General features: G+C 38.4%; 1 protein-coding gene across 7 annotated transcripts in view; it reads right to left on the reverse strand.

Moving 5' to 3' along the window:
- Nucleotides 1–13,878, reverse strand: part of LOC308222547 (sodium channel protein type 2 subunit alpha) — a gene marked incomplete at both ends in the record, with an annotated part of 422,596 nt that overhangs the window by 50,684 nt on the left and 358,034 nt on the right. For 5 of the 7 annotated variants that reach the window (XM_080620736.1, XM_080620735.1, XM_080620731.1 and 2 more), the window contains 2 exons: nt 65–183; nt 3,655–3,921. In XM_080620736.1, coding sequence (XP_080476862.1) covers nt 65–183; nt 3,655–3,921 — 386 coding nt within the window. Of the gene's footprint in view, nt 1–64; nt 184–3,654; nt 3,922–13,878 lie in introns of those variants that run through there. The other 2 variants (XM_080620730.1, XM_080620729.1) reach the window with 2 other exon arrangements.

Here is a 13,878-nt window from a genome sequence, read left to right on the forward strand (position 1 = left end):
TATTTCAGCAATTTAATAGTTTTAAATGGCAACCCTTAAATCAACATGAATTATAAAAGGATATGAATGTACCAAAATCTTGATGGCAATTTTTCTGATGGGATTAAAAGGAGTTAAAATGTACAAGGCAGATGTGGCACTGAATCTGAAAATTGCCTTTCCCTTATTCAATACTATGAAAGTCTGAAAAAAAGAAATACAAAATTAAAATGCAGTGTTGACTACATAAATGTCTTTACCTCCTTCTAAAGTATTCCATTCTCCATGTGGGAGGTTCAAGTTTCATTTTACTGTCTACCTGTGGTAGGAAAATAACTCATTTCTATTAATACAGTGGATTAAGCCTTCTACAGCCAATTCTCCAATTTGCTGAATTCTCCGGCATGTGGACTGAACTCTGATGTTATTAAAATTGGTGCGAATGATCAACATCAATGTCAGTTCATCTGTAATAGAAAATTTGGCATTTCATCATTAAATATTTTCGATTTCATTTCTAACAGTCTTTGATTAAATTCAGAATTTCAAATTAATCAAATACATTTTACCTCATGAGCAAACATGCAACAAAACCAGCAAAAGGGCAGTTCTAAGCACCAGTTTGTATTTGGAACAAACACTTAGCAGAATTATATACACATATATATGGTGACAAGGACAAACCCCTGTTACTAAACAATTAACCATAATTAATTTAAATAATTTTTCTATGATTTTTGATTTTTAAATACTACCAATATCAATTATATGTCTTCAAAAATGTATCTGTGAAAAAAAAATAAAAAGGATTAATAAATTTCAAGCTGACATCATTCTGAGCAGTCAGACAAACATATGCCAGAATTTGGCATCTTGTAGCAACAAATCCTTTCTTCAAAAAAATGCTGATTTCATTTTTAATAATATTCTCTTATTTTTCCCTACATGTGAGCACAAAATTTAGGTACTTTTTATGTCTTAAAATTTGACCTGATAAACATACAGTTCATGTTCATTTCATTTGGTTCCTGTTGCCAGTCATTGCCTAAGTGTTTTCATTTTTATTTCAAGTGTATTTGTGCATGAAGTTTACTTGCATCTTTGGTACTCTTTGAAATTTCTTCAGGACATGACTATTCTTTATTCCTTTTGCTCTTTGTCAATGGTAATGGCTCTCCTTTGTGTTATCATAATAGATTCTTTGTTAGGCTCTCAGCAGAGCTATACAGTATCACTGCTCTCCATGTTGATTTCCATTCTCTGTAAAAACTTGGCTGTGATCAGAAAAATGCTGCCCTCTCCGCAGTCTTTATTGCCTATCTGGTCTGCCATCTCTGGCAGAGAAAGCAAACCTCTCTACAGTGGGAAAGGAATGTTGCAAGTTCGTGTTCACAGAATACCAGCAAGCATAACATTGAAGATGACAGAGAATGGACTCACACTCATTGGTATTTCTCTCTCCCCTAAAATCCTTCACCCAGCCAGAAATGCTAGAAAGCTGTTGCCTGTCTCAAGCTCACTGCTGCAGCAGATCCTGAAGACAGACTATGATTCACATGATTTTCCCTTCACTGACAAGTCCATGATTAAGAGTAGTTTCTGTTGTATAGTGGAGCAGGGATGACTAATTCTAGTTCGTCAATTAAGATGTCCACTTGTTTTCTGTTGAGCATATTAGGCTGGTACGTAACATAAATACAGGTGTCTTGTAACAAAAGATTCTGCAGTTTACTAGTTACTCTCATAAACTAGCAAGTCCGTCAATAGTCTGAGATTTTACACTTTTGCTCAAAAAATCTGACTACTTTTTCGATCATTGGAGGTTAGAAAATACACTTCATTACTTCAGGTTTTCTCTGATACTTCATTTGTAGAAGACTTGTTTAGAAAAACCTATTCCTCAACTTATTTATGCAACTTTATTCCTGATTTTTTTACAGCTAGTGGAAAAAAGGGCTCAGTGCACACCATTACATTGTAAATTAGAATCTGCATGGAACTGCTGGTATAACCAAAAACATATAAATGAAAATAACTCTTGGCCACTCTCCTTCTCTGAGCTTTCACTTCTTTAAATTTCCTTAATAATGCTAATATTTGTATTATCTACAGCACTGTTACACAAATGTTAATGTAGGTTATACAATTATATATGGATTCTGCTTAATTTTCTATTTCTATTACTGAAGCCACAATTTTAAAAACATTTTTGTGAACCAAACTCAATCACAAATATAGCCACAAAGTTGAGAGTACTCTTAGCATGACTTTTGCATAACAGAGTGAGGATTTTTTACAGCTTAAAACGTTTTATGTCTTCATTTTTTTATAGTTGCTCAATGTCAAGTTTCTTATCTTGATTGCAGCCTGGAAAGCTTCAAACCATCATCAGAGCAACTGTGTCTGTTTCCTTCTATATTTCAGAGAGACAAGAAAAGATAATCCCAAGCACTTGTCCATAAAACACCTTCTGCATTTTTGAATTTAGGGTTATTATCCACAGCTTCGTCTTCCTCCACTGTCCTTACCCACAACACTTTGCAGGTTTATCAGGAACTGAGAGAACATCTTTATGCTGCTAAAGGAGCATGCAGAACTAAGCAGATAAAAGAGTACAGATGAGAGAGAACATGCTGTCAGCTGTACCTTTTACTAATGTGTGCAGGATACAAGGTATTTTTAACTATCTCCAGGCTGCACTATTTCAGATCCTGGAGGACTGTAGCGCAGTCCACAACTAATCCCAGCTACAGTGATACACTTGTTTGTCAAGGGGCAAATACTTTACTTGAATTGATCTGTTTGAACTAGCCTTTCTATTTCCAAGTCTCTAGCTTGTGGGTCATGTGAAAATGAGGACTTTGTATGGCTGTGCTAATCAGAAGGGGAAGTACACCTCTTAAGAATTTACATTCTTCATGGAGCACAACCATGCTATTAGAGGTCCAGTTGTGTTATAGCCTTGCACATGTAACTCAGGCACATAACTTTTCTCTCACAACATGCAACTCTTCACTCTGCTCTTTCTGTATGAAAACTCTCAATTAGTCTTCAGAAGAACAAAACTGTCCTTTTTTGATTCCTTCCTCAAAACCCAGCTTTTCTGTGGTGTCTGCCACAGACTTCTAATTGACAGCTGTACAGCAGAGATCTGTCATAGCAATCCCAAGCATCTAAACAAGTGTTCATTGTTGTAGTTTTATATGAACCAAAATTTACACAGTCTCTATATGCTGCCTATATAGAGATATATATATTTTATATGTACATATATAGATATATGTTTACATATGTTATACAGCTATAACAGAAGAATACAGCTACAGTTCTTTATTTAACTAACATGAATGGATGCAACCTGGTTATCCACAACCATTTCCATTGCAAAACCTTTCTTGGAACAGCCCACTTGTCATATCCAGTCTTATTACTACATTGAAATCAGGAAAAGTTCAGCCATGAGGCAAACTCAAGGAATTGTATCTTCCTTGCAATGGCATAAATTACAAGTAACTGTTGAAGGAATCACAATATAGAAGAGCATAAATCATTTCTGTCAAATGAAAGGATGTTTCTGTATATTTAGTGGCTTGATGGGTCAAACCATATTTTGTGATTAAACTTTTCTAGTGTAGAAAATTATATTCTATTTTGTGCAAAAGATTATTCACTCACTTTTTTATTGATATAATATGGGTCCAGGTCTTCCAAAGGTTCAGACACCATTCCTGGAGGTATGTCACCGTAAATAAATGGCAGTGTCTTTCCTGCCTCCAGGTCAGTGTTTGGTTTTGGACCATTTTCGTCATCATCATCTGTATGTTCTTGCTTGGGCTTTTTAGCTTTTTCTTCTGCACAACGCTTCTCAATAGCTGTGAGAGAATCTCTAGTAAAATAGCGGAAGCTTTCAGGTCCTGGTGGTACCAGCAGTGCCTGTGCCATGTTTTCATCCTGCAAATTTAATTACTTTTAGCCTCTTGCATAAGAATGACCTATAAAAGAAAATTAGATAATTTAGGTAAGCTAGTTGTATCAACAGAAAAGAATAAAAATTTGCTCAGAAACCCTTTCCAGGCCTGAAATGGAAGCAGCATATTTCAAAGCTGAATGAAAGAAAAAAAGCAACTGCTCAGAATTTATTCAGATATTTTACAAATAATTTTTCAGCTTTTTCCTGCTGTTCTAGAAAAATACATTACTTCTGCCCACAAACACTACTTTGCCTATGTCTTTACACTTGACCAGTTAGAGCAAAATACGGATATGAGTGTTTTAAAAGGGTATTTTTTTAACAGCAAGTATAAATGCATATTCTATGAGGTACTCTTGAAAATTGTAAACCTATATTTTACTAATCAATATGCTTTCTTTTTCCGTTTTTTTTTCAAGTATTAATTAAACTTTACAAGTGTAAATATTTTTATTAAATGAAAAAGAACTTGGTTTTATAATTAATGCTGTTTAAATGACAGCAACTGAATTACAGAAGCAACAAGTGCAATTCCTTCTTACTGACAGTTTACCACCATGAAGGGTAATGTTAGATATCAAAGCAGGTTAGGTTGCATTTATTGACTGTCTATGAGCTGTGAATCAAACCAACAGGCCTTTTAAGTAAAAGGAAATAGGATGTATGATTAAGATTAGGCAGGAAAGAATCCTGCTCATGATTCTTTGCAAGGCAACTGTCATAATATTATTTCAGACTAAAACTAGCTTGAAATCTAAGTCTGGTTCCCTATGAATGTCTTTGGTGCCAGTACTGGATCATGTCCCTGCTGCTACAACAACCCTGCAGAGTTCCCGCTCTCTGCACCAAACTCTCCATTGTAAACAGGTCTCTTTATGAAGCCCTGCAGGGCATCTGCTGAAAGTAATGTTCTTTCCTGTCTTATAAGTCCTTCTGCAGCAGGATCAGTTGCTTAAACTTATGCATAGTGTAGAAGTTTGAATGGCTGGAGGGAGAGGATGGCAGAAGGAAGGCAAATCTTGTTAAGGAGCAGTGCCACCGAGTAAGAAATGACAGCCTAATTTGATGTCTACTTTGCAATAGTTTGTGGCCTAGTGTTGTAACAATTTTAATTATGAAACCCAATTTTTAAGAGTGAGTTTCAGTGCTTTCAATGAGTTCTAGTTGTGTTTTCTGTACATGGAGCCACATAGCCTTCCCTACATTACTTCCTGAACATGCAACATCTGTATTCTGGAGTTGCCATGTGTAGATTTGAGACATAATATTGTATTCATTTGCACATTCACTCGATAGTCTTTCTCCAAAATATTCTTACCTGTCTAGAGCAGTTTGTAGAAATCGCACACATGCACAGACACACACAAAGTGCTACAGTAATGATCTTATGAAATAATTGATTCCTTTTCAAATGACCCCCCAAACTCAAAATCCTGTGTGAAGGTAGAGGGGAATGTTAAAAAGTGCTGGAAGAATCTACAGAAAACTGAAGGAAAGAAACTGCATATTCCTAAATCTGAATTACCAAGGTAAACCTTCTCAAATGCCACATCGAGTCTTTACCTCTGGAATGGGTTCACAGCATAGCATCGATGCATAAGATCAGTGTAAACTTGTCGACCTAGGTAGCTTTTCTATGAAACTAGCATTAAAAGGTGCACCCTCTAAGAGTCATCATGGGTCTGCCTTCATGTTCAGTGCATTTGGGTAGGCTGCTCTTCATCTGTTAAGAGTTATAATTACAAATGCTGTAATGAAATACATTGTCCTCACTAGAAATATGTGTTTGCATTGCTAGAAGTCCACAAAGGAGCCAATGAATGACTAGGAAAAGTAATATTAGCAGACTTGGGGTTTCACTGTATTTCTCAGACAGTCATAAAGCATACTTTAAAAAAGTTTCTTTCTTCACAAGTTGGAAACAGCGCTTGAGTGCTGCCTCCACTACTGTCTAGTGCAGTTACATCTTTCTTGTGTGCTGCTATTACACAAGAAGGTTTTTCCTATACTAAGTATGCTTCAAGTGTTTTCATTCAGATTATTTGATAACAGCTGGTTTTTTTGATAACAGCTGGTTTTATAAGGCTCCAGTCCGGATGATGGCACGTGGGAAAGGTTTATCTCACAGAGGCAAAAGGATGCTGGGGCATGAATTAGCAGGGCTCATTTGGAGAGCTTTAAACTAGATTTGAAGGGAGATGGGGTTGTAGCTGGGCTTGCCCCAGTGGGGCAGCACTCTAGGATTGATGAAGACTGGGAGGCCTCCTATAATCCTAGGGTGAAATCGGTGAGCTCAGCTCCCTCCTTGAAATACCTGTACACCAATGCGTGCAGCATGGGAAATAAGCAGGAGGAGTTGGAGACCTGTGTTAAGTCAGGAGATTATGATCTGGTGGCAATTACAGAGGCGTGGTGGGACAGCTCGCATGACTGGAATATAGTCATGGAGGGCTATGTCCTTTTCAGGAAAGACAGGCCAGCCAGGTGGGGTGGTGGGGTTGCTCTTTATGTGCGAGAGCAGCTGCAATGTACTGAGCTCTGTCCAGGAACAGGGGATGAGCGAGTTGAGAGTCTGTGGGTGAGAATTAAGGGGCAGGCTGGCAGGGGTGATACTGTTGTGGGTGTCTGTTACAGGCCACCAGATCAGGGTGAGGAAGTTGATGAGGCCTTCTACAGGCACCTGAGAGCGGCCTCACAGTCACAGGCCGTGGTCGTCGTGGGGGATTTTAATTTCCCTGATGTTTGCTGGAAGGACTACTCAGCAACCCAGCCACAGTCCAGGAGGTTCCTCCAGTGTATGGATGATAACTTCCTCATGCAAATGGTGGATGAGCCAACCAGGAGAGGAGCGCTGCTGGATCTCATCTTCACTAACAAGGAGGGTCTGGTAGAAGCAGTAAGGGTTGAGGGCTGCCTTGGTTGCAGCGACCACGAGATGGTGGAATTCAGGATCTTGTGTGGTAGGACCAGTACAATAGCAAGTAGAATTGCAACCCTGGACTTTAGTAGGGCAAACTTTGGCCTTTTCAAGCAATTGCTAGGGGAAATCCCATGGGCAAGGCTGCTTGAAGGTAAAGGGGCTCAAGATAGTTGGTTGACATTCAAGAATTGCTTATTCCAAGCTCAAGAGCAGAGCATCCCAATACGTAGGAAGTCAAGGAAGGGGGCCAGGAGACCTGCGTGGCTAAATAAGGAACTGCTGGGTATGCTCAAGTGGAAGAGCAGAGTTTACAGGTCATGGAAGGAGGGGCTGGCCACTTGGGAGGAATATAAGGCTGCTGCTAGAGGATGTAGGAAGGCAGCTAGGATGGCTAAGGCCTCCTTAGAATTAAATCTGGCAAGAGGGGTCAAGGACAACAGAAAGAGCTTTTTCAAATACATAGCTGATAAAACTAACACCAGAGGCAAGGTAGGCCCACTGGTGAACGGGAAGGGTGCCCTGGTGACAGAAGATACAGAGATGGCAGAGTTATTGAATGCCTTCTTTGTCTCTGTCTACTCTGCTGGAGGCAGTCCTGAAGAGCCCTGTACTCCTGAGACCTCAGATGAAGTCAGGTCACTGGAGCAGTTTGCCTTAGTCGACGAGGAATGGGTTAGAGACCAGTTGAGCAATCTGGACATCCATAAATCCATGGGTCCAGATGGGATGCACCCGCGGGTGCTGAGGGAACTGGCGGAAGTCATTGCTAGACCACTCTCCATCATCTTTACCAAGTCTTGGGAAACGGGAGAGGTGTCTGAGGACTGGAAGAAAGCAAATGTCACTCCAGTCTTCAAAAAGGGCAAGAAGGAGGACCCGGGTAACTATAGACCGGTCAGCCTCACCTCCATCCCTGGGAAAGTGATGGAACACCTTATCCTTGGTGCCATCTTAAGGCATATCAAGGATAAGAGGGTTATGAGGGGCAGTCAACATGGCTTTACCAAGGGGAAGTCATGCTTGACCAACCTCATAGCCTTTTATGAGGAAATAACATTGTGGATGGATGATGGCAGAGCGGTGGACGTGGTCTACCTTGACTTCAGCAAAGCATTTGACACAGTCTCCCACAGCATCCTCATAGCTAAATTGAGGAAGTGTGGTCTGGATGATCAGGTAGTGAGGTGGACTGCGAGCTGACTGAAGGAGAGAAGCCAGAGAGTTGCAGTCTATGGGGCGGAGTCTAGTTGGAGGCCTGTATCTAGTGGAGTGCCTCAAGGGTCAGTACTGGGACCAGTATTATTTAATATATTCATCAATGATTTAGATGAGGGAATTGAGTGTACTGTCAGCAAGTTTGCTGATGACACTAAGCTGGGAGGAGTGGCTGACACGCCAGAAGGCTGTGCTGCCATCCAGTGAGACCTGGACAGGCTGGAGAGTTGGGCAGGGAGAAACTTGATGAAATATAACAAGGGAAAGTGTAGAGTCCTGCATCTGGGCAGGAACAACCCCAGGTTCCAATATAGGTTGGGGAACGACCTGTTAGAGAGTAGTGTAGGGGAGAGGGACCTGGGGGTCCTAGTGGACGGCAGGATGACCATGAGCCAACACTGTGCCCTTGTGGCCAAGAAGGCCAATGGCATCCTGGGGTATATTAGAAGGGGGTTGGTCAGTAGGTCGAGAGAGGTCCTCCTTCCCCTCTACTCTGCCCTGGTGAGACCGCATCTGGAATATTGTGTCCAGTTCTGGGCCCCTCAGTTCAAGAAGGACAGGGACCTGCTGGAGAGAGTCCAGCGCAGGGCGACAAAGATGATTAAGGGAGTGGAGCATCTCCCTTATGAGGAAAGGCTGAGGGAGCTGGGTCTCTATAGTTTGGAGAAGAGGAGACTGCGGGGGGACCTTATTAGTGTATATAAATATATAAAGGGGGAGTGTCATGAGGATGGAGCCAGGCTCTTCTCAGTGGCAAACGATGATAGGACAAGGGGTAATGGGTATAAACTGGAACACAAGAGGTTCCACTTAAACTTGAGAAGAAACTTCTTCTCAGTGAGGGTGACAGAACACTGGAACAGGCTGCCCAGGGGGGTTGTGGAGTCTCCTTCTCTGGAGACATTCAAAACCCACCTGGACACATTCCTATGTAACCTTATTTAGGTGTTCCTGCTCCGGCAGGGGGATTGGACTAGATGATCTTTTGAGGTCCCTTCCAACCTCTAACATACTGTGATACTGTGAGATTACAAAGCTTTAAAGAACAACACACAAATATGTATTTGATTACTGTTGCTATATGGCAATGTATTATAACAAAGAAACAAAAGTGATTCTGTTCCCCACACCAAGCCCTGAACAAGCTCTTAGCAATTCTTGAACTATAAACCACTCATTTGTTAGTGATAGTTTCTCTCTTCCTCCTTCACTGGTTTTAAAATTCCTTGTTACCTAGTAACTAAACTGCCAGGACATGAATGATACTGGGCAGAATTCAGATGAAGAATTCCGTAGATCTAATAATTTCAGAATAGCCTTCATTAAAAAACAGTCTTTAAAGGAATAGTCTCAAAAATACCTGTGTTCCAGGCCCCTCAAAACCAGATACTGTTCAACAAAAAGGATTTCAAGTTTTGAAACACAATTTGGGCCTAGATACTGTATGTATAATGGTCTACAAGTCTATAGATTTCATTAGAAAAAATAAGCTCTGATTTATTAAAGACATAATTTTGCCAAATAAATCCATTAAATTATATTTGAGCACGGCATTACATAAATCTTTCTCCAGTTTTTCTTCAGTCCCTTCCTTTGAATAATAATATTGAGCAATAAACAGTATCCATATGTTCTTAATTTTACGTATATTTCAGTTAATTATATTATGTCCATGGATAACTTGTTAAATTTTATTTTTGGCTATAATTATCTTCACACCATTTACACAGAAGATGACTCAGAAAGTAAGTGAAATATCTGTGCTAACGATGTCAAATTAATTTTCGTGTGGTTCTGAAAAAGCCAGAAGAAGTGGCCTGAAAGTACATATTTTTATGATGTCTTAAATCAGATAAATGCCAAAAGTGAAAGTATCAGTGTAAGAGCCAGGTGGATCCTATGATTACTGAGTAAAATCATCAGGTTATCTAACAGGTTATTTGCATTCTGCATGAGAGGGTCCACATGCATACTTTTCAAGGCAGAGAAATAGCAAACCTTGCAGGTTTTCTTATGGATTTTTCTTTTCTTTTTTTTTCTTTTAGAACATTAGATTAGAATTATCTTCACGCTAAAACCTAGAAAAAGCTGACTACTGAGATTTTCATTCCATTAAAACTGAAACACACACAAACATGCATTTGATTAGAATTGGAATAAGTGCAAGGATAGTAAATGGAATCTGTAACATGACCAACCATCATATTTTTCTTATGTTAATCTTTTCTTCGAGAGGCTGTAATTTGGGAATAATATCTTCCTCCATGCCAAGCACAGCAATAGCCTCTCAGATGCTAAAACCTGGATAAAAACCTCTTCTCTATATCACTAATGTTAATAAGACTAGCAGTAAAGATATTAGGCCAGTAAAGATATTTGTCCAAATCAAAAAGGTGGGGCTCCCATGGTAGGAGAGACAGAAAGAACAGGGCTAATGGCACTTCAGAAGTAAAAAGTGTCACTGTTGTGTGCTGATGTTATGTGAAAATTAGCCTAACTCAAACTACCACTGTCCTGAGGAGGAAAGGACTACAGACGGCGGGTATGCAGGAAGAGTCTATAGAACTAAGTCATCTTGCCTCCCTCTCTTAGTATTTGGGAAGTTGCTTTGCAAAATTCAGGTACTAGTTTTCTGGAAGTGAAGATAATTTATGTTTAAATTACTATAATCAAATTCAAAATTAGGTAGTGCTGCACTTAATTTTTCCTAAAAACAAAAGGAATGGTAAATATAATTTTGTTGTGAAAATGATCTAAAATGAAATTTTTTATTTAAAAATAAAAACCATGTGATATCATGGTCTTTATGCACAGAGGCTAACGTCACAAAAAAAGACCCAAGCCCTTATGTGCTGAAGTGCTTTAAAGTATTTTTTTATAGTTACAGATTATCTTTTAGTAACTGACATTTGCCTTGCTTTTCCTGGCATCCTTGCACTATTTTTTAATGCTTTAAAAATATTTCAAGAAGAAACAAAACTCCAAAAAATGAGCCCAAAAATGTCACTGGTGTAATTCAAAGTGGTAAATGTAACACAATACACAGTTAATTCAGATATCTAAAGAGATAACCAGTGAAAACTATCTATGGGTCCTAAGCCAAGGAATCCTTCAATGTTGGTTCCACAAAAGTTGGTATTTTCAAGGAAAGGAGTGAACGTCCTCAAAGCTGAAAACAGAGTCCAGCATTTAGCGTCTGCTCAGAACCTCCTCTTTAAACTGTAATCTACTAATATAAACTATGATAATTTTTGTTCACAGGTCCCAACTGACTAATATGTAGGGATTGTTTTCCTTTTTTCCATTCCTTCCAACATTTATCACTCATCTATTGTGTCATTTTTGTTAGACTGTAATTTATCTGTAGCAATGCCTATAATTTTTGTCTGGATTTGTACAGTCAGCCTCAGTAGCCTATAGGCATTAGTGTTATGTAACTATTCAAAATAAAAATAACAAAATCAACATCAGGTATTAGTAAAATTAATAAATCATGGAAGACAAAGATACTTGTTATAAGAGTATGAAATCAACTAATAAGGATATGTAACAGAAATATTACTTCCTTAATAAAAAATTACTTAAGAGGTTTTAGAATGGGGTAGTGACAAGTGGCTGAATATGAATTGTAGTTCACAGTGGATGAAACCTAACCAAAGAACAGTAAATACAGCAAATATTAATGAATTAATACTAATGTGGTACTCCAGGGATGTTACATGCAATTTTATTGAATGTCCTCAGTAATGACTTGCAATAAGGTGTGAAAACACATTAACTAAATCTTAAGAACCTGAACCTAAAGAAAAGAAAGTACTGTAACAGTTCAGAGATCTGGGTAGAATATAATACATGAAGTTCAGTCTCACTGGTGAAAGACTAGGCAAATGGGAAAACACTCAAAGCAGACTGGAAAGCAATCTCAGACCCATCTGAAAGATCCAGAAGCTGCTTCTTGGGAGGCCATCTTTGGACATGCTCTCTTCCTCACCAAGACATTGCTATGGATAGTCTTTCCCTCTGCTTATTTGTCTGTTTGTGACCACTGCTATTCCACAATCATTTATTTTCTTCCCTATCTCATTGCTACATTCACTTTTGAATTCATTTCTTCCTATTTCTTCTCTCCCCCTGATTAGGAGAGGAAATAGTGGATTAAGAATCTTACATCAAGGCAAACATATGCTGTACCTAGTAAACTGGAGCAATAAAACATAGATATATTATGTAAAGAAATGAACCTGGATTTCTCAGATATGTACCTGCAAGTTGTAGAGCCCCCCAAATAATCATTTAACCCATTTATTTATGAAAACTGATCAAAATCTCTAAGAATTCTTTACATGCAGGCCCACCTTATATTTTCTTAAACACCATAAGTTGCCCGTGAGAAGGTGTGAAAAGACATCAAGTGTGAACACTTGAAGTATTGGAGAAACCTGAAGGTGGCCAAATGAAAACCATATGCAATTTAAGAGGAAGAGATCTCTTTCTTGGCACTTCAACCCGGTTGTAGTACAGTATTTGCTTAATATTTTGCAAATACCTTCCAATGTTAAGGATCCTTACATTCTAATGAAAAATAGATACAATACATGTAACATGAATTTCTACAGCTAGACTTTACTAAAGATGATAATTTGATTTTCTCACTGATATTTTAGTGAAGATACATTGTGCTATATCTAATAGCCATCTTATGAAGTGAAACACTATTTATGGCTGAGAAGAAAAGATAGTCATACCTTTCTTTTTCTAAGAAATGTCAAATCTCAGAAAGTAGCCACTGGATCTTTTGCTATCATGGAAACAAAAAGGCTACATTTCTAGCAGAAAATGGAATTGGTAATAAAAGTTTCTCCCTGGGAGCTGAAGCTTCTTCAAGACAGAAGTTTCTTCAAGAATCTGTCATTCTTTGTTCCTGTGTCCAAAGCTTCTCAGAAGTAATTGTGGTAGACAAAGATAAGTCTACATATTCATGTAGATACATTTTTGCAACCTAAGAGCAAAGAGATGTAGGAAAAGCAAAGTGGAACATGGGTTAGTCCACAAAACATAACACAGACCAAAAGTGCATTAAACAACATTCTTTAAAGTATATGAGTTAAAAAAATCAATTTATTATTTTACATGCATGCTTTAATAAAAAGGGGAAAATGGGTCTTGTTGAGATTTCTATATAACTAATGCAGTCGTTAGTACACATGGAATAACAGTGCCCGGGCTAATGGGAGTGTCCTCATTTGTCACTTAGAGAACTGCGCAATGTATCATTCCTCCCCACTGGATTTACTGTCTTTAATCAGGAATAGCAGTTAATTCAGCCTGTATTTGCATGAAAATATGGATACTTCTTCATGTTATTTATCTTACAGAATGTCAGTATAAAAGTTCTTTTTTGTGGACAAAATTTTTCTTCCACCTCAAGCAATATGTAGCAGAAAAAGACGATTTCTTCAATTTAAATATTGCATCATTACAACAGCTCACCAAAGGTTGGTGTTGGCTTCCTTAGTCTTTAAAGCTTTAATAATCTGAATATTTAGTTATTTAAATAGTCTACTTACAACTTGCAAACTTTAGTCTTCAGCCATTGTGATTGAGATGAGATGTCTTTGAGGCATTTATTCTCGATCGACCTAGATACTCTGGCTCTTTTCGTACTTCTTTATGTTATTGTTATTTTGTTTTTCACTCCTAGAGGAGAAAAGAAAAAGAAGACATCCCTCTCTTTTAGGTCTCTGCTCCTGCCATAGCAGCCCTTATTAATATTTTCCTCCAAATATAGTGAGAA

The sequence above is a fragment of the Psittacula echo genome, assembly GCF_963264785.1.
Source record: "Psittacula echo genome assembly, chromosome: 6".
NCBI classification, from domain to species: domain Eukaryota; kingdom Metazoa; phylum Chordata; class Aves; order Psittaciformes; family Psittacidae; genus Psittacula; species Psittacula echo.